The sequence below is a fragment of the Ochotona princeps genome, chromosome 3, assembly GCF_030435755.1.
Source record: "Ochotona princeps isolate mOchPri1 chromosome 3, mOchPri1.hap1, whole genome shotgun sequence".
In the NCBI taxonomy this organism is placed as follows: Eukaryota; Metazoa; Chordata; class Mammalia; order Lagomorpha; family Ochotonidae; genus Ochotona; species Ochotona princeps.
In genome coordinates, this window is record NC_080834.1 from 89,158,076 (window position 1) to 89,185,155 (window position 27,080).

Sequence of the window (27,080 nt, forward strand, 5' to 3'; positions counted from 1 at the left end):
GCTGTGCCCCAGCCCCAGCCCTGGGATATGTTCTTAGAGCAATGCTGAATATTCTGGAGTAAAGTTTCATTCTAAGCAGAGAATTTTCCATAAAGATGTTGAACAGGAGAGTTGAAAAAGAACTAAGAGACCATGTGTGGTGCAGCAGGAGGGAGAAAGAGCTTGTCCTCACTTCCTTCAGGGCCTTGTCGTGCCAGAGCTACATGTGGAGCCTAAGGTGAAAAACCTTACAAAAAGTCAACCCTGCCCCAGAGCAGAGGCCGCAGAGCTCAGAGTAGCTGGAACAGTTCCCCCAGCACCCTCTTTCTCCACCACGCCATCCTGCTGGGCCACATGTTGTCTCAAAGCTAGAGTTTGAGAGCACTGCCAGATCTTTTACTGAGTACCTGGTGCTCTGGTTGTGTAGATGACAGAAAAGTCCAGAGACCCAGTGTCTTGCCCAAAATCGCTGCTCACTTTGAGGTGCAAGGCCATGGCTGCCCAGAACTTTGACTCTGAGTCACAGTGCTCTACCCAATCTACTTCACTGTCTCTGTGGGTCCTGTGGACAGTGTAGTCCACTGTGACAGTGCCTCTGCGGCCTGTGCAGCTGGACTTGCCATCCCAGAAAAGGACAAAACTGTGGGCACATGATCCACAGCCCACGTGCTGAAGAGAAGCCAAGGGAAGCAATCAGATGGTATTTCAGGAATGATTCTGCAATGGTTTCAGAGGCTTTTAGGGGGAAAAATCTACTTACTGCTGTGTTTGGATATTAAAGAACAGGGCAGACCTCCCTTATGCATTTTGGCTTTCCATGCCTTCCCTGTAAAATGAGTTGATCCTCCTAGAAAATAGGCTAAAAGTTCCAAATCCTCTCCCAGCTGAGAAGCAGAAACTGGAAGCTTTGAAACACTCAGTGCCATCCCATTAGCCACAGGGAGCATGGCAACGATGCCATGAGCATCTTTCCCACCAGCAGATCGTTCATCTCCCTGAGCCCCCACCCAGGACCCGACGCACCTGCCTGCTGCTGCCCCACAGCAGACACAAGCCAGAGCAAGTCATAGAAATGATGGGGAAAAAATGGCATCTGTTTCAAAATTTTTGTATTAAAATACATGTATCTTTTAGTTTCATTTTTCCATGAACTTTCTAAAGTCCCCTTGTACTTTGTCCAGAGGTTGAGTGAAGTGTGGAGTAAGAAGGGATGTGAAAACTGGTGTTTTTGCAGGAGAACTTGAAAAAAGTAAAACTAGACAAGACTTTGTGCTTTGAGAGTCTTTTAAAAGTAATGGAGAAAAAATGACAGGCATCCAAGTCATGTAATTTTTTTTACATTTGACCTTAAATTGTGTTTAATGTAAGTGGGATAAGAAATGATTCCCGTCAAGAAGCTGTTTTTATTTTTAGTCACTCATTTGCGTCCTGTTGGAAGAATAGTTGCCTGTATGACTATGTGCCCAGGTCCGTATGTGGTTATGAAGAACTTTGATTTTTTTTTAAAAAAGAATTTAGTCATTCATTCAAACAGTAGATTGGCAGAGAAGGACAGAGAAAAATAAAGGTCTTTTACTCACTGATTCACTCCTCAAATGGCCTGAATGGCTGAGTCTGGGCCAGGATTAAGTCAGAAGCCAGGGACTCCATCTGATTGTCCCACATGGGTGGCAGGGGCCCAAGTACTTGGGGCTGTTTTCTGTTAGTTTCCTGGGTGCATTAGCAGGAAGCTGGATGAGCAACAGAGCAGTCTTGTCTTAAACTGTAGTTCCAACGTATAATGCCAGCATTAGAAGCACTGCCTTTAACCCACTGTGCTATAATGTCAATCCCGCAGTTCTGATTTTAAAGCATGTATTTCATAGCAAGGACTTGTGTGCTGGTGTTGTGTTTGTTGGGGGTTTTGAGCATTACATGGTAATGGGGTTAGCTCATGAGCAAGGTGAATGACTAGCTGTGTGTAGGGATTTGAACTTCTGAATCACGTCTCTGCAATTTCAGAGCTGGCATGGCCCTTGGAGACCTTTAGGTTCAACCCTTTTGTTTTCTAGATGATACAGAAAGTTGAAGGTGCTTGCCCGAGCCACAGAATCGTATCCAAGGGCCTGTTCATTTTCAGTCCAGAAGCTTAACACTTTATCTTCCTGTGCTGGTGCTGTGAAAATCAATTTCTTAGGGTGCCATTTAAAAAGCTTCATGCCTTCATGGGGCACTGGCTTCTATATATCACAGTTGACATTGAGTTCACAGGCCTGTTTCTTAACCATGTGCCAGTTAAACTCCCACAGCAGAGTTGAGGACCTCTGTCTGGTTTCTTTGTTATTTGTTTTGTGTGTGTGTGTGGGGGGGGGTGTTTAAAGATTTATTAATCTCAGGCCTGGCACAATAGCTCAGTGGCTAAATCCTTGTCTTGTATGTGCCAGGATTCCATATAGGTACCAGTTCATATCCCAGCTGCTCCACTTCCCATCCAGCTCTCTGTGGCCTGGGAAAGCAGTTGAGGATGGTTTAAAACCTTAGGACCCTGCACCCATGTGGGAGACCTGAAAGAAGCTTCTGGCTCCTGCTTCCCAAAAAGAAAGACAGATTTATGAAGAGAAGTAGAGACAGGGAGAAGACTTTCTGTCCACTGGTTCACTCCCATGGCTGGAGCTGAGCCAATCCAAAGTCAGGAACCAGTAGCTTCTTCTGGGTCTCCCATGTGGGTAGAGGGTTCCAAGGCTTTGGACCATCCTCTGCTGCTTTCCCAGGCCCCAAGCAGGGATCTGGATGAGGCTCATATGGGATGCCATACACCATACTTGGAAGTGCAGGTTTAGCCAATTGATCCAATGTGCCACTTCCCCAACCTCCAAATCCTGTATGTTTTCAGTGTTCCTTGCATTGCTCTGTACTTTCATCTCCTTAGCAGAGTCAGAGACAATTTCTTAAAGATGAAACGGAACTAGTATGTTCCTTGGCACAGCTTGGTCTTGGAGGGAGTAGTGCTCATTTCCTGAGTCCTGGTGTCATGAAATCCAAGCCATCTTTGGTGTCAGAATGTTTTTGTGACTTAACTGTCAGAGTACATGGAGGCCTTTGTATGTGCTTGTGTGTATTTTGTTTTAGAAAACCCTTATGGTTCCTGGAGTTGTATAACCACACAGTTTTGTGTTTTACATGTTACATCAGCCAGGCCAGCTTGAATTAAATTTATTTAGTTGCTAAGGAAAGAGCTCTCAAGATAGCTCAAGGAGGGGTGGATATTCCCAGAAATGGATGAACAAGATGGAATCCCAGAGGGATATGGGATGGGAAACAGGGGGTACCACAAAGAGCCTGTGTCCATGGGTGGCCTGAAACCAGGATGTGATGTCATAGGGGCCTTCCCAGACCCACATCACCCCCACCTCCTACCATCAGGATTTACATACTCTATGTGAGCGATTTCAAAAATGGAATTAAAAGATAAGTTTATTCTAGTGCCAAAAATAAAAGTTGGAAATCCATGCATGGGTTTTCTCACAATATGATTTTCCCAGACTGTCTGAAGACCCCTCATAGATCTTTTCTTCACCCTGTCGCCACTGCCAACTCTGAGTTTCTCTTTCCTCCTTACCTGGCTGGCCTGAAGCCTGTTGTGTCCTCTCTGCCCTACCTCCCCCTCCTCCAAACCTTTATCATCCTCAAGGGACTGTGTCCTTCTCTGGCTGTTTCCTTGTGGACATTCTTGACAAGTGGAATTGAACTAACCCTGCCCTGGATTTTCTATTTCTTCTTCTTCTTCCTCTTCTTCCTCCTCCTCCTCCTCCTCCTCCTCCTCCTCCTCCTCCTCTTCTTCTTCTTCTTCTTCTTCTTCTTCTTCTTCTTCTTCTTCTTCTTTTTAAAAAGATTTGTTGATGTTCGTTGAAAAGGCAGATTTACAGAGAGAAATAGAAAGATTTTCTATCAGTGGTTCACTCCCCAGTGACTACAATGGCTGGAGCGGAGATGATCTGAATCATGACTCAAGAGTCTCCTCCAGGTCTCCCATGCAGGTGCAGGGTCCCAAAGCTTTGGGCCATCCTCCACTTCCTTTCTAGGCCATAAGCAGGGAACTGGATGGGAAGTGGAGCAGCTGGGACATGAACCAGCACCTATATGGGATGCCTGTGCTTGGAGGTGGAGGATGAGCCAGTTGAGCCTATGTGCTGGCCTCTCTGTTTCTTTTGGTTTACTCTAAAGACTAGGCCATTTGTCCCTGGTCAGCCTTTACAATAGCTGAGCCTGGGCCAAATGTCTGCCCTGTTCAGTTCCCTGTGCATGCAGAAGATGTTCTGCCCAAGGCCAGTTTTACCAACAGCTTCAGGTAGGGCAACTCCTTCTAGAAGGGGTTTCAGCCACGCCAGACAATGTCCTTGGCCTGTTTAATGAAGTCCATAGTCAGAATTAGTTAAATAAATCATCAAGGAGACAACTGGAAGGAGTAAAAGTGTCATTCATCAACCAAGAGTTCCTGGTTCAATTCTTAACTCTAGAACATAGTAACTATGAGACTTGGAATAAGGCTCTCAATTCACTGAGCCTCAGCTTCCTATCTGCAAAATGGGGCTTTGTGGGGATTAGATGAAATAATATACTTGAAAGCACTTTTCCATCTAGGAATTACCACACCCATGTGAAGGATGGTATTATCTCTGTTCAGCGTCTTCGAACCATAGGTTTTTCCATTTGTGGGAATTTTGTACACCCCCTTCTAAGTACAAAGCTTGTGCTTCTACATTCAGATGGTGACCCCCTTGTTATCCGAATCTGCAGAAAGAGCCAAGAGAGAACCAGGTTTTTATTCCGCACACACAGTCAACCCAAACTGCATGACTCCTAAAGTGCTGTTCGGACAGCATGGGATGTGGAGCTGTAACTCTGCAGAGTCTTCTAACCCAAGCTTCCTCTATTTGCAGATAGGAATTAAGGCTTAGGGAGGTCTTTGCTTCCTCAGAGTCAGGGATAGGACCAGCCCTTGAATCACTCAACTGTGAATTTCTGCATAATCAGTTACTGTAAAACAGACACATAGTACAAGCATTATTACCTGGTAGGGTTGACTTAGGGTGAGGTTAAGGCAAGAAATAAGCTGGGGCTGTTTCTAAGATGCTTGTTCCCAATCTCACACTCTCCACATGTTGAGTCTCCACATGTTGTGGCAGCTGGCTTCATCCAGTGCAGGTGGCCCAAAAAAGGACGGAGGAAGCTGTCATGCCATTTATCTCAACCACAGCAGTCACACACCAACACACCCACAAGCAGCTGCTCGTTGGACAGTCGCTGCATTCAACCTACATTCAAGTTGGGAGAGAGGGGCTAAAGCACACCCACCACTAAAGGGTGAAGTCTCGGGGACTTTGTGGGCATACTTTAACCTACACAGAACATCTCCTCTGTGACTGGACTTTCTCCAACCATGAGTTTCTAGAAGAGAGTGGCTCTTTTGCTCCAGCTACTTTTGAAAGATAATTCTCAATCTGAAGTAATTAGAAAGGAAATCAATTTACGAGGATGCCTTCTCAGCAGAGAAGTATTAATAAAACTCCTGGGGAATTGATGTAGCAATGAAGACATACATATCTCAGATCAGGGTACCTGGGTTCCACCTGGCTGCACTCCTGGTGCTAACACAGGTGGGAGGCCACAGGTGATGGCTCCGTGGATACATCCCTGCCACTCAGGGAGATCTGCATGGAGGGCGAGTGCCCACATTTGCCCTGGGCCAGCTCTGCGGGCATTTGGAAATACTTTCTTGTTTTTCTCTCTCTCTCTCTCTCTCTCTCTCTCTCTCTCTCTCTCTCTCTCTCTCTCTCTCTCTCTCACACACACACACACACACACACTTTATCACTGCCTCTCAAATGAATACATAAAATTTAAAAACAAAACCCCTGTTGCAAGCAGAATAAAATCAGGAAAGATACAGAAAGTAGAAATCCTATAGCTCATTAGAGTCTGAGTTCTACATGCAGTTTTCATTCAAATAAGGAAGCCCTCCATGAACAGAGGCTGCAAAAACTTTATTCCAGGGCAGGGCTTTGTCCCAGAGCTTGAAGTTGCACAGTATCTAGTAACCACAATCCTAGCTGAAGAACATGACCCATATATTGTCGTATAAATAGCAGAAGTAGAAATAACAAGAAAGTTAAGGATAAATAATTTAAAACTGTCCAAAGTTATACTCAGGGTACTAATGCACATTGAGAGCATGCAGCAAGAGGCATGCAGCAGTGATCAGGCTTTGCAAAGTCTTGCAGGTGTCCAGACCATCTCCACCATCACAGCCATGCTCATGCACACACACGAATGCTTCAGAAACCCTCTCCTTGGCTTGCTTTCTCCCTTGGCAGTTATCACTAATGTATGACTTACCCTCCCTGTTTCTCTTGCTTCCTGCCTGCTTCCTCCTCATGTATACAGACTTTTTTTTTTAAAGATTTTATTATTATTGGAAAGCCAGATATACAGAGAGAAGGAGAGACAGAGAGGAAGATCTTCCGTCCGATGTTTCACTCCCCAAGTGAGCCGCAATGGGCCGGTGCGCGCCAATCCGATGCCGGGAACCAGGAACCTCTTCTGGGTCTCCCATGCGGGTGCAGGGTCCCAAGGCATTGGGCCGTCCTCTCCTGCTTTCCCAGGCCACAAGCAGGGAGCTGGATGGGAAGTGGAGCTGCCGGGATTAGAACTGGCACCCATATGGGATCCCGGGGCTTTCAAGGCAAGGACTTTAGCCACTAGGCCACGCCACCAGGCCCATGTATACAGACTTTTTTTTTAAGATTTGAATATTTAACTTGAAAGTCAGAGTTACAGACAAAGAGAGACAGAGAAAGAGATCTTCCATCCACTGATTCACTCCCCAAACGACTGTTACGGCCCAAACTGAACCCTTCTGAAGCCAGGAGCCAGGAGCTTCTTCTGAGTCTTCCACAAGGGTGCAGGGGCTCAAGGACTTAGGCCATCCTCTGATGCTTTCCCAAGCCATAAGCAGGGAGCTAGATTGGAAATGGAGCAGCCAGGACTTGTACCAGCATCCATATGGGATGCAGGCACCAAGGAGGAGAATGTTACCATGCTTCTCTTCCCCTTCTCATAGACAGAGGCATTTTTTCTTCAGAGCAGCACTGCCAGCATCTTCAGGAGTGACTGGCACAAAGTAAGCCTCCCTGAGTGCTTGATCAATCAGTAAATGAGAATTCAACTCTACAGGAGCTGGGTGGTTTAGTGGATGGGTACCAGTGGGAGGGGAGTTCCAGGCAGAAGGGACAGCTGCCCAGAGGCCCTTGGGTGTCCAGGACCTGGCTGTATTGGACTGGTAAACTGTGGTTGTTGTGGCAGAAGGTTCCACAGGCAGGTGGTAGAGGATATCTGCGAAGGGATGGGATTTTATTTTGCACAAAGGAAACCCACTTAAGCTTGAAGACCAGAGTGATGCCTGTGTGTCTCTCTGTAACCTCACTGTGGTCACCAATAGGTGACACTTCCAATTCCTGCGTTAATAACATTTGATTTGCCTCACATTGATTAGTAATCCCATCCCTCTTACAGTAGTATTTTCTCCTTCTTGTATGGGATGGGCAAAATATGTAGGTCTCTTATATTCTCTGTCCTTTCCTGGTGAGACAAGATCAACATTAGGCCCTGGGAATTGCACCAGCATTGGTGACAGGTGTGACAGCAGTAAATGACAATAGGGAATGGAGCGTGAACTTTCATGGTGTAATTTTCAAACTTCCCTGATGTGTAGGTTTTTTTAAGTTATTATTTTTCTTAAATTCACCTTTCAGCTGCTAGCAGCAGTATAGAAGTGTGGGAACCTCTCAGAGACACACCCAGTGAGTGGGGGACCTCTGCTTCCTACCCCTGTGAAGTTCCCAGTGGCCTCTGCCCAGAGGCAGGGCTGGAGGCCAGGCCTCCCCTTTGAAGCAACTGCCCCAGCTCCATCGTGAATGTGTGCTGTGGTCTCTGCACAGCCGCCCCATCAAGGCTGGTATGGGCTCCTGGCTGGGCTCTCTAGGATGGCAGTGGTCCATGCTGAGTCATCTCTCAACTCAAGTTCAGATCCTAGCCCCACCTGTCTACACCTGACTTTGAAGAAGGAGATGCGCTGTCCTTGAGAAGGCACAAACCATTTCCAGAAGAGCTTTCATCCTAGATTATCTTCCTGAATACATTTTCCTTTGTGCAAATGAAGAAGCAGCCACAAAGGCAATCTATGTGCAAAGGAAGACAGCCCAACAGAGAAGATATGTCAGCCACTAAGCTTTGTTTTGCTCTTTTTTTTTTTCACGATACAGTCCCATAGGCTCAGGGATTTCCCCTTCTACCCTCCCCATTGTCCCTCTCCCACTGTTTCCCCTGTATCATTACAATAGTATAATCCTTCCACAACAGTCACAAGTCTGTTGTTCTGCCACTTATGTGTATCCTGACATTATAGCAATAGGCAATGGTAAAGTCCAGGATCCTATTGCCAACATATGTTTAACAGGTTTTTAAAAAAATTTATTTATTTTTATTACAAAGTCAGATATACAAAGAGGAAGAGAGACAGAGAGGAAGGTCTTCCGTCTGATGATTCACTCCCCAAGTGACCACAACGGCCAGAGCTGAGCTGATCTGAAGCCAGGAGCCAGGAACCTCCTCCAGGTCTCCCATGCAGGTGCAGGGTCCCAAGGCTTTGTGCCATCCTCAGCTGCTTTCCCAGACCACAAGCAGGGAGCTGGATGGGAAGTGGAGCAGCTGGGATTAGAACCAGCGCCTACATGAGATCCCGGCGCATTCAAGGCGAGGACTTTATCCGCTAGGCCACTGTGCCGGGCCCTGTTTAACAGTTTTAATCCCAGTTTTTTGTTTTTTTTTTAAAGGTGTCCTAAGATATTTAAAATCCCATGTGATTTTACAGTGGAGATTGCCACCATTGTTGCTGTTTCCACAGACGACTCTGTCCAAGTACAAAGGGTTGAAAAGCCGTAGGTGGTTTTAAGTAGCTGCTTCACCTGGGCTCCTGCGTGGAAGAAGAGGGTCATGACAGCTGGCAGAGGGCGGGGGACCGAGAGCCTAAAACCCAAATCCCTCCTTTCTGTGGAAATCCTGTGCCCTCGCCATGGCCAGGGTTGGTCCCAGAGCCCTCTGAGAGGGAGCCTGGGCACAGCTGAGGGGAGAAGGAGCCGGCTCCCTGTAAGACCTGCAGCCTTGTGCAGGAGGCTTCTCTCAGGGAGAGGGGAAGGGAAGCTGATGGACCTGTCAGGTGAGCCATCAGAAGCTGGGAGCCTCCTGTGCTTGATCTGGATTATGGTCCATCTGTACATGGTCAGAGCCAGAAATGACCAGGACACATTCGAAGACACAAACAGAGAAAGCGTAAGGACCAACAGGGGGTTAAACAAGTGAGGACACGGGCCTGGCGGCGTGGCCTAGTGGCTAGAGTCCTCGCCTTGAATGTACCGGGATCCCGTGTGGTCGCCGGTTCTAATCCCGGCAGCTCCACTTCCTCTCTGTCTCTCCTCCTCTCTGTGTATCTGACTTTGTAATAAAAATAAAATAAATCTAAAAAAAAAATTAAAAAATAAAATAAAAAACAAGTGAGGACAGGATGGGAGAGGACAGTGAGTGACAGAACGAGGAGAGTAGCCAGTGTGCAGACACCTGCAGCAATGCAGGGGTGAGTGGCAACAGCCTGGATTGGCATGGAGGCCGAGAAACAAGGCTGCAGTGGCTAATGACTTGGCAGGGCTGAATGGCTCAGTGACACATCAACTATGAGGGACAGAGACATACCATCATTTTGTCCAAAACTGTTTTGAGATTTGGGTGGACAGGTAGTCCCTCTCTGGGCTGAACCATGGCAGAGGAACTTGAGAAGGAAAGAGGAAGAAAGGGCCTGGGGCACAGCGTGGTGAAAAGGCAAGCCTGGACACCAGCAAGCTCTGGGCTTTGACACTAATTGGTTTGGGGTTCACAATTTACAAGTTCTCCTGGTCCCTGCTTTAGAAATTCCACCAGGAAACAGAAATCGTGCACCACCTACCCCATGAATACTGTCTTGGGCTTCCCATGTGGGAGGGTGATCCTCCCAGCAATCTGCAGGAGCAGCCTTCTGTTCAAGCAACACATCTATAGGTGTTCTTCCGTAAGCCCTAGTTTTTGCTTCCCTCTGGTGGCCAGTTAGGGCCACTACAGCTGTGCTTTTGTTCTTGGTACCTGCAGCGCTGGGCTGATGGGAAGTGAGAAAGTGCAGATGGATGGGAATTGTAAATCGTGCTGTTGTCCAAGGGGCTCGGGTTGCTGGTCCATAACATACAGGGTATGGTAGGTGGTGATAACAAGGGTATGATGTCATGAATCTGACGTGAGGCATGAGGCAGCAGTCCATCCCAGAGCAAAATCAATAGCAGATAGGAGCAGAAATCAAATTAGGACTCATTCCATAAATGGGTTAATCTAAAAAAAAAAAGAGAGAGACTTCTTCTGCATTTGGAAGGAGAGAACAGAATCAGGGTTAAGGGGCATCCTAGCAGTAATTCACCACAGGCAAAAACTTAGTGGTTAGGAAAGACATTGTGAGACGTCGGGACCCTTTTGCTTGCTGCTGCCTGTTGCACCCAATGCTGGGCACCTGTTCTGGCTCAGGTGGGGCCTGCACCTTGGGAGATGGCCTTGTGGTGATGGGGCTGAGCAGGCCACTGGCCAAGGACAGAGGGTGACGCTCTGGGATGGCTCTGGTTTGTGGCTAAGCAGAAATAAAGATGCCGGTGGCCGTCACCGCCAAAGGAGCGCTCAGACATAGATGACATGAACATCTCTGGGGAGACAGGGCCGTAGCTGTGTCACATGGGACACTGGGAAGAACAAATCACTCTCGAGGGAATCACTCCTGGGGTTGGCAGCCCGTGTTTTTCCTGTTGTCACGTTCAGCACAGCCAGGTGAAGGATGGTCCCAGCTGAGTGTAGCAAGGCGATGACGTCACTGCAGTCACCGCCCCGTGCCTCAGGCCCAGCACTGTGGCAGGCTGTAATGTGCATGGATAAGGGAACCAGACTTGGAGCCCTGCCTGTGCCGATTGCTGTCATGTGACCCTCAGCAGTTCCTGTCACCCCCTGAGCCCCAGTTTTCTCATCTCTAAGATCAGATGATGATGCCGACAGTAGGGGGGACCCAACAGGACTAGGTAACACCTGAGGGAGATTCATAAACTATGAATGGACCATCTACATGCCTGTTACTATCTCATCCTGCTTGAAGATAAAAAATTGATCAAATGTTCTCGTGACAGGCCAGGTAGGCATCTCAGCAAAGAACTGAGAGAGCTGGGGGAAAGCTGTGTGCTAGACCAGGCAGGCATCTCAGGAGAGAATGAGGGTGCAGTGTGCACTTAACGGGGGTTTCTAAGGGAAGAGGGGCCAGTTCTTCCCAGTTTCTCCTCCCCTCCTCACCCCCAACCCTCTTCTCCTGGATAGAGAGTTTGCTGGGTTTGAAATAGATACGGTTTTACTACCCAATGTTATAATAGATAAGGTTTTACTACCCAGTGTTATCAGACTGGGTGGCCCACTTGGTGCTGGGCAGAGAGGGCTCTGCTGGGGTGCCTTCCAAAGGGCAAAGCTGGGATCACCCATAAAATTTTATTGGGGTAGCAGCAAGACTTTGTAATATAAAATTCTGAGCTGCTTCCAAGGCTGGCTTGCCAGGCTGCTACATTCCTTTCCATGGGTTGTCCTTAGGCCCCTTACACATACATGGGCTAATCTCTACCTTCCTTTCTAACTTGGCCACCTCTAAGTATCCCCACCCCACCCCGGTCTGCTGGCTTACTTCAGTATGTGTCCTTAGAGGTGCTTTAAAATAGGGTTTCTGCTCCTTAGATGCAGCCATCCATGTAGGAAAATATGTCTCATGCCAACACTAAACAATAGAGAATAGTTACTGAGCATGTAATGCATGTTGGGGTTCCCTGTGTTAGCTCACGTAATCTTCACAGTAACTCTTCGTGGTTGGAGTTGCTATAATATCTATTCTTTAGATAAGGGAAATGAGCCATAGAAAGGCTAATTGACTGGTTCAAGGTTATAGATTCTAAGAACAAAGACAAATTCAAATAGGCAGTGTTGTAGCTCCAGACCTGGAAACAGCATGCTGGGAAATGGTGACCCACATTCAAGTCTTGGTACTATGTTGTCACTGCTGTGAAGGTTGTCCCTGGTCTCTGGCTCAGTGCTGCCGATTCCCAGCACTAGGAGCTGCACTGCCTGCATGCTGGACACATGGCAGGGGCACCTGGCAGCAGCCAACTGCAGAGTGGCTGTTGGCCATCTCAGGTTTTTCCCAGCACGTCTCCCCATCTCCTGCAGTCCTGCAGTCACCCTTGAGGGTTTTAGCGCATTCCCATTCTCTTCTCTTCTCTTCTCTTCTCTTCTCTTCTCTTCTCTTCTCTTCTCTTCTCTTCTCTTCTCTCTCTCTCTCTCTCTCTCTCTCTCTCTCTGGGGCCCCTTGCAGGAAAACCAAACACAGTCAAAGCAGCAGCAAAGACAGGAGAGGTCACATCCAAAGAAGCTGAGAGATGCCACCCCCAGGCAGGACAGTGACTTCCAGGCTAAGGGACAGTGATGCAAGGCCCACCCCCCATCTCTGCCAGCAGTTCATTTGAGTTCCTCATGGCCAACGAGATGAAGATAGAAGCTCTGCCCATCCCACCTGCATGGTTTGCCCAGAGTCTAGCCTGGGCATTCTCAGAAGCATGGGTAGAGTGCTGAAATAAAGAGAGCCAGAGTTGTCCATCAGCCAGCATTTCCTTCCTTCCCTTGCTGGAGAGCTCTAACTGGTATTTGATAAATTCATGTCAAATGAAGACCTGGGTGAACATTGAATTCTGCTAAGCATGAAGCCTCCCTAACTCCTATCCCTAGCATGAAGTAGGCTCCTGAGCAGCACGGGTGGCAAGTCTAGCTCATTGCCCGGTGGATATGCAGAGCCTCCAGCGCAAGGTCTCTGGGTTAAAAAATCTCCGGAGCCCAAATAAAGAAATTGGAAAGCTGGCCCAAGAAGCACAAGAAATCAGGTGGGCTTTAAAGGTGAGGCATGTGTGATGGAAACTAACAGCCCAACTTTAACGTTGAGCAAGGCTCTCTGAGCACAGAGGTGGAAATTTGGGGTCTGGACCTTGAATGTGACCACCTGCTGCACCTGTGCTGAGCAGCCTCCTCTCAGCATTCAGATTCAGTTCTGGGTGACCCCCTGTTAGGAGGCAGACATTTATCCAGAAGAATAAAAGGCTATGGTGGGAATGTTAGAACCCACACACTTGGAAACCTTTTTAAATGGGAAATTTTGAAAAACAGAAGACCTAGGGAATTCTCTGTCAGCCTACAGGGCAGACTAAGAACAGTGAATAGAGAGTGCTCTTCCAACCACAGCTCGCACCAGGAGGGAACGGTTTCCTAGAGAGCATTGGCGCGCCTTGGAGCAGAAGAGGAAGCAGGGACCTCACTAGGGCCCAGGGCTGCTTCTGGGTTCCCTGCTGTGTAACCTAAGCCGCCTCCCCCACTTCATGTTCTCTGTGGCTGTGGCAGGCGGTACTTTGGAAGTCCCTTTTCCACATCGACACCCATTTGCATCAACACCCATCTGCATATCCACACACGTGTAAGGTGAAGTGTGCGCCTGGAGCCCCCTGGGTTCCACAGTTATCCTGCAGCATAACTCATTAAGCAGTGCTCCAAACCTAGAAGGTGGACCCTGGAGTCCTGGCTTCCCTGCCAATGTGTGAGGGTCCGCAGCTTCCCCACTTAGGACTACAATTCTCCCTAACTTAACTCATTCAGGCACTCAACAAATATTTGCTGTCCCCTGTCTTCCAAACACTACTTTCTGAACATCTATGAAATAAGACGATAGGTTGAAGGAGCTTCTGCTAGTCCAGGAATCCACCTGGAAGAATCATTCTTCCAGCCCACCTGGCACTGTTCTGTGACAACAGATTGTCACCTAAAGTTCAGATGAATGTTTTGCTAAAACGTTTTTTATTTTTTTATAAGTGTCTGGTCATTGAGGCATGTCTCACATCTATTCACTTGTTTTTTAAGTGAATGAAGAGATCATTTTTTATTTCTGTCGATGAAAGGCATATCATACCAAGAGAAATGGAAAGGTGAATAAAAGGAAAATTTTGGCAGCAAATAGGAGCTGTAATTGTTCATGTTAATGAGAAGCTTTATTAAGGCACATTTGTGAGGTTTTTCAAACCTGAAATCTGTTGGCAATAACTGCCACGTGGAATTTTCAAAGGAATTGCCCCAAGTCTCTTTTATGTTCTAACGTTGCTGCTGATCTCTGCTGCGTTGTGGTTCTTGGTTTTTCTGATCCTTTTCCTTGCCTCTTTCTAAATCGCCTTTTTATCTGCCAGTTTGCCCTGATTCTGCTTTAGAATTGGCTTTCTAAATGCCTTATGCCAAGCTCTCAGACCAGCCATATCCGTTGGGCTATTCCTGTCCTCCAGTCCTGGAAATTTTTCCTTATAATTTATTCCTTTCCATCCTATTTAGAACTCATTGGAGCCATCTTCTTATTTTCTTATAGTTTGTTGTCTATTTTTTCCTGTCTCTGTGTTGTTGTTCTTTCTGGAAGACTTCTTTCACACTCTGACAAGGTTTTATTTTTGCTGTCATACTTTCACGTTCTGCTTCTGTAATTTGTTCGCTTTTGCTGTAGATGACATTTTGTTGTCCTGCTGGCATTTTGCTTAGAGTTCCTGGTCGTCTCTGCTGATTTTGGTCTCTGATCAAGAGGCTGTTCTGAAAAGCCTGGTGATCTGCAGCCTGTAATGGCAGTGTAAGGAAGGAGGCTGGCTGGCACCAGGTGGCAACTGTGATGCCAGGTGCTGCTGTGATGCCATCTGAAGGGCTCAGGATGGTTTGGGGTGCAGATATCCAAATGCCAGGATTTGGCTTTCTCTGCATTGGTTTTTGGTTTCACCAATGAAAGATCCTCAAATCTGCCTATAATTCGTGGCTCCTGGTATCCTGGGAGCCCAGCAGACAAGGCTGGTGGCCATCTCCACTCTGTGGGCCAGCTTTCCCTAAGTGTCCATCTTTCGGGGAAGTGCACATAGGGCAGAGAAGGAATCTTTCCCAACCATCTTCCCGACTTTGATTGCCCACACACAGTGCTGCCCAGTGCTTCCTGAGCCTGGGAGCTGCAGAACTTGTTGGCAGGAACTTGAACCACAACTCTGTTTCATCACATCAGATATCACTCTTGCATCTGCCTTCTTTCATTCAAAAAAAAAAAATGCTGTTTTGTGTTAACCATGTTTACTTTCCACTCTCTTGATTCCTGTGGGTCTCTGTCCTTCCCCCCTCTGAAGTCATTGTTGTCAGGTTTAAGAATTCAAGGAGGGGCCCGGCGGCGTGGCCTAGCGGCTAAAGTCCTCGCCTTGAAAGCCCCGGGATCCCATATGGGCGCCAGTTCTAATCCCGGCAGCTCCACTTCCCATCCAGCTCCCTGCTTGTGGCCTGGGAAAGCAGTCGAGCATGGCCCAAGGTTTTGGGACCCTGCACCCGTGTGGGAGACCCGGAAGAGGTTCCTGGTTCCCGGCTTTGGATCGGCGCGCACCGGCCCGTTGCGGCTCACTTGAGGAGTGAAACATCAGATGGAAGATCTTCCTCTCTGTCTCTCCTCCTCTCTGTATATCCGGCTTTCCAATAATAATAAAAAATCTTTAAAAAAAAAAAAAGAATTCAAGGAGATATAACCAGATGATTAAAGAGGATTGTTTTGAAAGGGCGTTCAGAATAATTAAATGATGGAACCTGTTAGATGCTCCGATAAAAATAAAGGGAAGCAACAGCAACAAAAAATAATTAAATAAATAAATAAAGGGAAGCCAGCGAGAGAGACTTCTCAGGCATTGTGGCTGGATATCTCTGTTACATGCCAGGCAGTGATTCGCGGGATTCAGTTACGCATACCAGGTGCTTACTAATCACCTGTTATTCTATGAGGCGAAGGTATAGACTATGGAAATATGACAAGAGCAAGACAAAGCTGCAGACATTCTCATGGGGGATGTGGGCAACCAACAGGTGAACAAGTAGATAAGACCACAAAATGGTAAGTGTACCTGAGAGTGAGCATAGAAACTCCTGCACATCAACCTGGAAGGGGATCTTAACTACAGTCTCCCCCCTGTTAAGAAAGAAGAAATTCAGTTATGAAGAGGGAAGGGATATGCCCAGCTCCATACATAGATAAGCCCGCACCAGCACCAAGGCCTGCTAACCCCTGCTGCCTCATTCTTCCCACTGTTTACCACTGAGCAAGTCAGGTGACCTAGGAGAACATGACATGTAAGCAACTTAACCAAAAAGCTCCTTTGTCTGCAGTTAGCGGCCACCACCCCAGGAACACAGATAAAGCAAATGATGAGATTTAGACTCTGAATTGGGCCTGGTATCTCTACAGACTACCAACTTGCAAAATGAAGACGTCCACAATGAAGAGTTCCACAATGATGTTCCTAAATACCCGTACGTTGCTTTATACATTCACTTCTAAGATTGTAAGCAATTCAGGATAAAAGCCCAGCATGAAACTCATGCAAAGGGACCTGTTTACTCAAGAACTATTCAAACTTCACAGTAATGTGGGGACAGAAGTCTTGCAGGGATGGATCTTGAACAGGTTTAGCGGGAGTAGAGTTTGATTCGCTACATTGAGGAGTTCTCAGATACCTGGGGATTTCTGAAAGCTTCTATAGATGTCTAGCTGGAAAATACCCATCAATTTCCGCTATCACCACTGCTGCCGTCATTGTTTTTCCCCCCAAGTTGTTACACCCCCTTGGAATATTTGCATTTCTCCCCTTATATTTACTTTAGAGACTATTGCTGCTAATGTTATTGATAGTTTCATTATAAAATAATGCTCAAATGAAAAAAAACGCTGTGCAAAACTCAAAATTAGAAAGGAGGGGGAAAATGACCCTGAAACAAACTCCAGCAACAAAGCCGTTCGGATGAGTTTCCTCCATTTCTCTCCTGTGAATATGGTCGCCAAGCTGCCGATGGCCATCTTCACATGAGTCACCAAATATGTAATTCACATCCTAGTTTTTAGATTTTTTTTAACTTTGTATAAATAAGCAGTTCTTAAGTTATTATAAAGCTTCATAAATATTGGGTGCATAATTAAGCATTCACTTAGTGGGCATATTGTAATCTTTTAATTATCCCATTCCTATTTTTTATATTTTAGTTTTAGGAATTTGTTTTCATGATCGTCATTATTACATTTTCCTCATTTTAAAGAGTACTGTTGTGAACATCTTCATGCTTAAAGCTTTGTCAGTGCGAATGATGTCACTTCCAGGCCACATCAGTGGCCTGCGAGAGAATTACCTAATGCCCTGTTCCAGGCATTTCATGCTGGGGACTTTCACTTCATTACATGTTGCTCTGTTAACAGTGAAATTTCAGGCATGAGCAGCAGGTGCAAAGAGTGATGGGGGGAGAAAAGGATGGTATATGCGTGGGGGTTAGTGGGACTTTCCTTTGCCCTCGAAGCTGTGCCAAGTAGACACACTGCAACTTGGCATTTGTATCGGCCGGTCTTTGCCCCCTGTGAACTCTGTGGCTAGGAGATGTGGAGAGGCAAAGTGGAGCAAGCTAGGAGCAGGCCACCAAGAGGAGAAGAGGAAGGGGTGTGAGTCACACGAGGGCACCTTGCAGCTCGATTGCCCATCAGCGTTGGCCAAGCTGCGTCAGAAAGTTAGCAGTGGGCTTGCATGCAGGTACTGGGATGGTCGTCAGACTCTGGACATGGGGGCCTCTTCACACAGAAGCTTCCTGGGCACAGAGCAGAGGGACCACAGTGCTCCTCATGTTGCAGAAGGGCAGCCCGGGGCCCATATTGTCCCCAGGAAAAGCGTGTGGTGACTCAGGGACCGTGCGAGTTGTCCACATTGGCTTCCCTGGGCAGCCTCAGGGCTACTTCCTCTAACTGACCTGGGCTATGATTACCACAAAGGAAAGCAGCATTTTGTTTGTTTACATAATAAACACACAAATAGGCAGTGGATACAATCTATTCCCAGCCAGCATGCCATCAAACGTGATGCCTTTTAAGATTTCTTCTCTACTTTCTTGCCCCAAATTTAAATAATTATGATTCATGCCTCCAGAACTTATTTCTACACAGGCATTGAGGGAGCTAGCTCTCCTCAAGACGGTTCACGTGCTTTAGCCCTGTGACCTCATCTAGTCTCACACAGCTGATAAGGGGCTCCAGAACTCAAGTCAGCATGTGGGTGACGCAGAGCAGGGGTTCCTTGCTGCCTCAGCCAGGGCTGGTCTTACCTAAGGAGGGATCAGGTGGATGGAATAGTAAGGACTGCTTCATAACTCCACCTCTGTGCCTTGGCGGTGAGGTAGTCAAGAGGGGAAGTGCAGGCGAGCTGTGTGTCCCGTCAGCCTCTGCATGGTGATCGAGGAAGGAAGATTCCATGAGAAAAAGGGAAACTAGGAGAACACAAAGGAAAAAATGTTGTCAGTGGGTCCAAATGCACAGAGTGCTCTCTAGGTCCTGAAATGGAAATTGGAAAGCAAATACACCAGGAAGCCTAAACTACATATCTGACCATTGGCCGAGAGATAGTACAAACTGTTCCCAGAAGGCATGGGAAAGAAAAGAATGAGGACCAGAGATGCAACTGGGAGGTGACATGTTCTGCTATCATGCATTCCTGGGATCAAAGCTTTAGCCCAGGGAGAGAGGAGATCTAGCTATGAGTGTGTTGGTGCCAAGGACTGGGAAGCAGGAAGGGGTAGCCATGCAGGACCAGAGGATGGCAGAAGGGCAGAAAGCAGGCAGGAGGACCCATTACCCATTCACTGGTCCTGCTGGCATGAGAAGGGAAGAAGAGAAAAGTTGTGATGCCGGGACACCTGTGGAGACATACCAAGGGCCAAAACTGGTGGGAGAGAACAGAGGAGAGGTGTGTCTTAAGAACCTGGTCATTCTGTCCTTTTGATTGGTGTCTCGGTGCCATTAACTTTCTTTGGGTGCCAACTCAAGGCTGACACTGGGGAGCATAAATGAGCCACATTTAAGGACTGCAAACTGAGCTGTTCCAAGTGTTCCAAGATCCCCCAAAAGCCTCTGCCACCAAGGGAATGCCTTTGGAAGTTCCTGGTGCTGACTAACCCCAACCCTAACCCTGGGCTTCCTGAGGCACTTGCTTCTCAAGTGTGAGCCTCAAATCCCAGGACACCCTGAAGCTTCCCTGTGACTCTGGGAAGGTGAGAAGGAGGGACCTTTTAAGGACTAATGTCCATTTCTCCCCAGCCTGCCATTCTGCAGAATTCCCTGTCTGCCAGGCATGGAGACCTGCTGTACTAATCTTTTTGACCAAGGCATTGAGGTGATTTGTACCAGGATGTGCATTTTAATTTTGAACCATGGTTTTTTGAGAGTAGATCTGAAGCTTGAACACAGGTAGCTTTCTACTTCCTGGTTTGTGGGGGAACACCGCCACCTAGTGGTGAGTGCAGGCTTAGCTCCTAATACTGGGTTTTAATTTATTTAGTTTATTTTAGACTGACTTTGTTTATTTGAAAGGCAATTAGAAATAAAGAGAAGGAAATAGGGAGAAAGATAAAAATCTTCCAACTCACTGATTCGTTCCCCAAGTGGTTATAACGGCTGGAGCCAAGGCTGGCAAAAGCCAGGAGCCTGCAATTCTATTCAGTTCTCCCAGTTGCACATGGAGCAGGAGGCCCAGCACTGGGAAGCTGCTCAGCCAGGTTCATTATCAGGGAGCTGGATCAGTTGGCACGAGATCTGGAGCCCATAGGAACTGCCAGCATTGCAGGCAACAGCTTAACCTGTGGTGCCACAATGCCAGTCCCTGGAACTGGATTTTGGAATGACAGCACTCAGCCTGTCATGCCCTAACTCATCTGCTCCCTCCCCTAACCCCACTTTATCACAGGGCAGCTCGCAGCCTGGCCTAGGAGGCAGCAGGCTGTGTGTCTGGGCAGCACCTGGTGTTTTGTCCCCAGGGCCTCAGGCCTCCACTTGTACTTTTAAAGAGTAGCCTGTTCCTTTTATTTGAAGTAGGTACTCATGGCCCCTGTTATCACACCTGTGGCTCTGGCGAAGGATGGGGTTGGGGTAAGGGGTGTTCTTTTCTGCTATTCCCAGACAACAACTGAAATCAGCTAAGAGTGAGTTTGGACCAAGGCGGGGGAGCCTGGTGGAGGGAGCGCTAACTAGCAGCCTGGATGGTTCGCTGTGCTAGGATGTCTGGCTGGCTGATCAACGCCGACCTAACTTTTTCTGTTTATTTCCTTCTTTTATTTCCCCTTCCCATCCCTCCTTCTCCCCTTCGTCTTCCTCCTTCCTTCCCACTCTGTGCCCCCATCGTCCTCCTCTCTCCCCCGACACCTCCCAGCTCTCGGGTGGATGCGAGCTGACCGTGGTTCTCCAGGACTTCAGCGCGGGCCACAGCAGCGAGCTGACCATCCAGGTGGGGCAGACGGTGGAGCTGCTGGAGAGGCCCAGCGAGCGACCTGGCTGGTGTCTGGTCCGCACCACGGAGCGCAGCCCCCCGCAGGAGGGCCTGGTCCCCAGCAGCGCCCTGTGCATCTCCCACTCGCGCAGCAGCGTGGAGATGGACTGCTTCTTCCCCTTGGTGAAAGGTAGGCGGGGCAGGGGCCTGGCCTGTTGGGCACGGCGGGACCCTGCGGGATTCCTCAGGACCTGGCTGTGGCGGAACAGTGGGTTAGGGACTTGAAGAAGACAAAATGAGTCTCTGTCCTCTTGAGAATGAAGGTTGAAGGAGCCCCTCTCTCCCACTCCATCTTCCTCATTTCCAGAAGCCCTCTTCTGCCCATGGCCACCATGGTCTGCACACTTCCTTTCTCCATTGGTTTCCACCGTCCACCCCCTCCCCCCATGCAGACCCCAGGTTCAGACTCAGAGGCGCGGAGCAAAGCACCCAAGAGGCTCAGCTGTGCTGAATCAGGGTCAGACCTCCCCCCAGCCTCTCCTGAGCCTCAGGGATCATGGGCCCTTGGTGGATCAGTTACTCGGCCCGGCTTCTGTTGCCTGGAAGCTCCGTATTGCCGTGCACCTTTGCTGGCCACTGGAACAGCCTCCTGCTAAGTCCCTATGCATGAGCAGCCCCTGCCAGCAGTGAAGGTGTTCAGGGACCCCCTCCAGGCAGACCTGTGCTGAGTAGTTATGGGTAAGGAAGGAGAAAGAGACCTGGCTTTTGCAGGAGACAGGGACAACGATCAAATCGGAGCTCTGCTGCAGGGGCTTCCAAATAGTAACGATGAATTTGGTGTACAGACTCAGGCGCAAGAATTCAAATCCTACTGGTTTACCTCCACAACATGACTTCTTTCGTCCACTAGATGGCGGTGACAGGTTGGAGTATTTGTGTGTGCGGCCTTGTGTCTATGGAGCCTGCTTGGGTTTTTCTACCCTGGGAAGAGAGGAAAAAACACACAAAGATCCCCCATCCCTCAAAACGTTGCCTCCCCCGCATTGGTTGGCCTCCTGATGTCGTTTGGCCGTCGCTCGTGTCCCCCTTTTCTTTGAGGACTAGGGAGATGCTGTGGAAGGGAGTTAGGAGTTTGTATGTGACAGTGGAGAAACTCTGGAACACCGGCCATGGGAAAAGTGGAGCATCTGGAGAGTGGATTACCACAGGATCAGACAAGGTCCCAGATACTAAACACACCTTGCGCGGCTCTCAGTGTACAGTACTTGCATGATATGTCATTATTGAATCTAGCCTGGACCATATGTCCAGTCCAGAGCCCTCCATCTGCAGACAAAACAAAGGTCAGCAGCTCATTTGCTGGGAACTTCTAAACACCCCCACGGTTCCCTGGCGGGGGGGAGGCGGTATCTCTGAAGGAGCCCAGTTCCCAGGGGACCCTGAAGACTTCCTGACCTTGGCCTGACCTCTCCCGAGCAGGTGGCTGGGTGAAATGAGCATTGGGCCTGCTACATGTGCACCCTGGCAGGAGCAAACCCAAGGCAGGGAGTCAAAAATAGTGGTGCCCGAGTGGTTCTGAGACCAGCAGCGTGAGGTGACTTCTCAACAGTCTCTCACCCGCAGAGGTACCGAGTCCCAGTTGTTAGCACCTCAGTCCCTATTCTCCACAGTGTCCTGTCCTCCCCACCCCCGTGCAAGGCCCCATTTGAAAGTGCATGCCCAGGCTTGCCAACACCCGTCCTCTCTCCACGGCCTGCACAAAGCAGAGGCCTGCTGGCGAAGACCCGGTAAGCTGTACCTGCTCCCGCAGTGGCTGGCTGCCTGGGGTGAGCTGGCCTGTTCTGTCAGCAGTGACCTGGTCTGTCTTCCAAGCTACGTACAACCACCCAGGGGGAATGAGACGTTCTCTGTGAAACAGGAGAGGGTGACCTTATTTGGTGTCCTGGAGGTCAGAATCAAATTCTTTTTTCAGTTCCTGCAGGGCAGAGGGGAGGGATGGGGCTGAGGAGCTGGTCCATTTAACTTTGCAGAAAGCATCAAGTCAGCTCTGCCACGGGCAGGGGAGCTGCAAATATCTGCACACTGCCTAGGAGCCACGTGCATGTTCAGGCCACAACTCCAGAAACGGGGCAGAAGGACCACAACATGTTCACACCAAGGAGGAGCTTGGGGGAAGTCCATGGTCTGGCTCCTCACACCTGGCCACACATTAGAATCATCTAGGAGCTTGCTAACATGACAGAGCCCAGTCTCCCTCTGAAACAGCTAGGAGCCTAATGGGGAGCCTGTTTTTAAAGCTCCACAGGAGAATCTAAAGAATTAAGAACCACTGCATTGTAGCCCAGTTTTCTCTCTTCCAGGGGACTGTCGAGCACAGGCAAGCAAGCTGATGCCCAAACCCTGAGAGAGCACTAGGGGCCAAGCTGCAGCAAGACCAGTCTGTGGCCACACACACCGTGGCCACTGGGCATGCAGGCAGCTCAGGCGGGGCTGGAGGGAGTCCCATCCCAGGCTTTCTCCTGGGGGGCGAAGGGGAGAGTTTGTTTCCATGACTTGTGCTGGGGTTGGTGAGAAACAACAGGGCTGTGTGGCCAAGTTGGGGTGGGGCCTGCCTTTCGTATGATGTCACCGACAGCTCAGGGCTTCTCTCCTGGGACTGGGCCCTCTGAGGTCTAGTCATGCCTTTTCTTGATTTCCTCAGAAGGAAATGATGAAGGCCGGGGAGGGCAGACAGCACCTCCCGTGGGACAGAGGCTCTGCAGCAGTGACTTTCCACTCTGGATGCTTCCTAGAGCCTCCTTGGGGAACTTTTTTTTTTTTTTTTAATTTTCTTTTATTATCATTTGGTGGTTGTGGTGTTGGAAGGACAGAAAACTGAAGAGAAACAGAGATCTCTCATCCCTTTACTCCCCAAACATGCACAGCAGCCGAGGCTGGGCCAAGACAAAGCCTGGAATTCAGTCGAGGTCTCTCACATAAGTATCAAGGACCCAAAGACTTGAGCCATTACCTGCTGCCTCCCAGGATGTTCACAAATGCAAACACTCCAATATAGGAGGTGGGCATCTTAACTGATGTGCCAAGTGTCTGCCCCTAGAGAGTATATATATATATAGAGAGAAAGATCTTCCATTTGCCAGTTCACTCCCCAGATTGCCACAATGGCTGGAGTTGGCCAGGAGCTTCTTTTTAATCTCCCACATGGTTTCAGGGGCCCCAGGACTTGGGCATTCTCCGCTGTTCTTCCTAGGCCATAGCAGAGAGCTGGGTAGGAAGTGGAACAGCCAGGACTGGAACCAGCACCCATTATGGGATGCTGGTGCTGGCATTGGCCTAGCCCCCACCACCACCACACTGACCCCTAGAGAAAAAAAAATTAAATGCTGATAGCTCCTGCCATACCACAGACCAATTAATCCAGGGACCACAAGGGCCTGGGCATTAGTGTGTTTTGTTTTGTCTTAGTTATTTGAGAGAGAAGTAAAAAGAAAGCAAGAGAAGAAAGACCCAATCTTGTGGCTCACCTTTCAGATACTAGCAACAGCCAGGACTGCGCCAGTCAAGGCAGGGAGCCAGGCACTCACTGGTCTCTCCGGTGCAGCACAGGAACCCAGTTGCTTGAGCCATTAACTGTGGCCTGCCAGAATCTGCATTAGCGGGAAGCTGGAGTGAGAAGCCAGAGCTGAGAATCAAAGCCCAGCATGAGATGTGAGCTAGTTAACTATAAAGCTACTACCCACCCCAGCACTAGTGCATCATTAAGTCCTTTGGGGACTTTTATTTTTTTGAAGCACTGAAAATCACTGGTCATGGGTTTCTATTAAGCTTAGAAAATAATTAAAGATTGATCAGAAGGGATTAGAGGTTCATATCTAGATTAGCTAAAGAATTCCTGAACTCAGCAGAAAGAACTGGCTTAAAAAGTAGACAAGGAACTCAAATAGACATTTCTCCAAAATAAATAGAAAAATGACCAATAAACATTAAGAAAATGTATGTCAAAACATCGAGAGGCCACTTGGCTTCATTAAAGTGGCTTTGATGTAACACACAGAACATGCATAGAATAGAGGTATTGGGGAGGATGTGCAAGAATGAGAGCCTTATGCTGCTCCCAGGAATGAAAAGTGGTGTGGCCACTATGAAACACAGTATGGCAGTCCCTCAGAAGATTAAAAATAGTGGGGCGAGCTTTTGGCTTAGTGGTTAAGACACCACTTGGGATGCCCACATCCCATATTGAAGTGCGTGGGATCAAATCCCAACTACGCTCCTGAGTCCAACTTCCTGCTAATGAGTACCTTTCTCAGTTAAAGGTAGAATGATCTACTGTGCGATCCCAACATTCCACTTCTCGCTCCTGAGTATCCAAAATAACCAACAGCAGGAGCACAAACAGGTACAGCCAGGTTCACAGCAGCAGCAGTATTCACAACGGCCACAAGGTGGCAGCAGCCTCACTATCCAGCGTGGAGGAGCTCACACACAAGGCAGTGCCTGTACATACACAGCCACACCTGCTACAGCATGGCTCAGCCGAAGACCTTACGCTCCGTGAAAAAGCCCTGCTCTGTGAGATGGCTTCATAGAGACAGAGTACAGTAGTGACTGCCAGGGATGGGGGAGGGAGAATGGGGGGCTGTCTCTAATGAGTACAGTTTCAGTTTGGCAAGATAAAGAAGGTTCTAGAGATGGACAGTGGTGGCGTCTACTAACAGAGTGAATGTGGCATTCAGTGACGTTAAGAAGATTATTGAAAGAGAAACTGTTGGTCCCATAGTTCCACAAAAACCAGTGTAAGTCCTCTGCCCAGCTCCATCGGAGGCATCTGTGCCCCTTCTCTTGCCTGTGCAGTCCCTCCCCGACCTGGGGCTGTGGGTCTGGAGAATCCAAAGCAGCAGCACCTCTTTGCTTCGTGAAGCCATGCTCTGGGCTTAGCTGGTAAGCCCTGACAGCACATGGGCGGGAGGAGAGAGGCAGAGGCCGCAGCAGCCCTGGTCCGTCCTGCGGCGTCTGCTGCCTCGGCTCCCCGGAGGATCCCTGCTGCCGACACCCACCTGGACTCAGGCACTGCCTCCCCCGGCTGCGGAGCGTGATTCAGAACAGTGCACAGAGCTTGCGCCCTGGAGCCCGAGCATGCTGAGCAATCTGTGAGGCTGTTCATGTAGGATGTGTGAAGTTTGCAGGTAGCTCCCCAAAATATCTCTAGGAGCCTTGCTATGAGCCAGGTGCTGGGCCAATGCCTTGGTAATGATGACACTCCCTTCACTTAACAGCATCCCACACTAGATTGTTCTATAATGTCTTATAAGTTTTACGAGGCAAACCCAAGGTCACTTTCTGTCTCTGCCCTACTGAGTCTAGAAGCGCTGAGAGTTTCTTTAGTCAATCCTTGTCTCTGACGAGCCCCCCACTTGAACATTCCAAGAACAAGAGCCCCATTGCCAACAGCCCGGCCCTGCGTGCCCTTCCTGCCTGCGTCTGCAGAAGCTCCTCTCACTGGGGGCACAAGTCCTTACAGACAGATTTTTGTTCTGAGCGCTTTGCTTTGGAACTCCTCATGTCGCAGGCTGCAGGCTAAGCTTGGGTCAACTCTGAGAGGGGCCAGCCAAGGCCTGGAGCCAGTCCAGCTCATCCAACAGATTTTCCCAGGATGTGAACTCCCTGTACTTTCTGTTGCCAGGCACCAAAATGCCAAAAAAGTTCAGGCTCCCTGCCTGCCCTGCTCCCTCACTGTCAAATCCAAAGACTAAGGGCTCCTCCACTTCTGCATCAGGAACAAGTCTTAAGTTCCGACATTATTCCATAATGCCTAACACCATAAAAACATTGGAAGGTGAATATACCCAGAACATTTGTTTTCAGGTGTGAAGTGACATGTTAGAAAGTGCAGTTGCTGGCTCGCAGCCCTGCTACCTATATCTAATACCAGACTGTATCTAATACCAGATGAGAGGTAGCCCCTGGAAACTGAGAACTCAGGGCTGGTGTGGTGGCCCAGCGGATTAACCCTTCTGCTCTGCTTTGGATCTGTCTCCCCGCTAATACACCTGGGGAAGCAGCAGAGATGGCCCAAGTTCCTGGCTCTTGGCTTCAGCCCACTCAGCCCTGGCCATTTCAGCACATTTAGGGGACGAATCAGCAGATGGAAGAGCTCTCTTTTTTAATTTCTCCTTCTATCATCCTGCCATTCAAATACAATCTTTTTTTTAAAAAATCCCCAAAATATGGAACACAATTTTTGAAAAAACTCCTCTGTTCTTTATGAAATGCAGAATTCACTCGCTTCCTGAAGGGTGTAGAGTATGATGGATGAGCATGAGAGTGGCTTTCCGTCCTAGCCCTCACAATTTTATTTCATAAGAGCATAGCTAAATGATAGTATGTTTACAATGAACAGCAACAATGAAGTATTTTTTTAAACAATCATAATTCAGGTAGATGAGAATAACCAAAACATGAAGCCTTTGAACAGAACATGCTGTAATTGACTTGAGTGTGATGGTTCTTGAAGAAAGTTGTGTTTAAAGATAGATGAAGATGTATTCGTAGGGATGCTAAAAGGAGCTCCTGGTCATCTTTCAGAATTTTTAA

The 27,080-nt window shown here is 48.4% G+C and overlaps 1 protein-coding gene across 6 annotated transcripts in view; it reads left to right on the forward strand.

The window, feature by feature from the left end:
• KALRN (kalirin RhoGEF kinase) overlaps positions 1 to 27,080 on the forward strand; it is a 712,406-nt gene that overhangs the window by 556,518 nt on the left and 128,808 nt on the right. For all 6 annotated transcript variants that reach the window (XM_058661993.1, XM_058661991.1, XM_058661992.1 and 3 more), the window contains exon 34: positions 20,430 to 20,676. In XM_058661993.1, the coding sequence (XP_058517976.1) occupies positions 20,430 to 20,676 (247 nt within the window). The remainder of the gene's footprint in view (positions 1 to 20,429; positions 20,677 to 27,080) is intronic.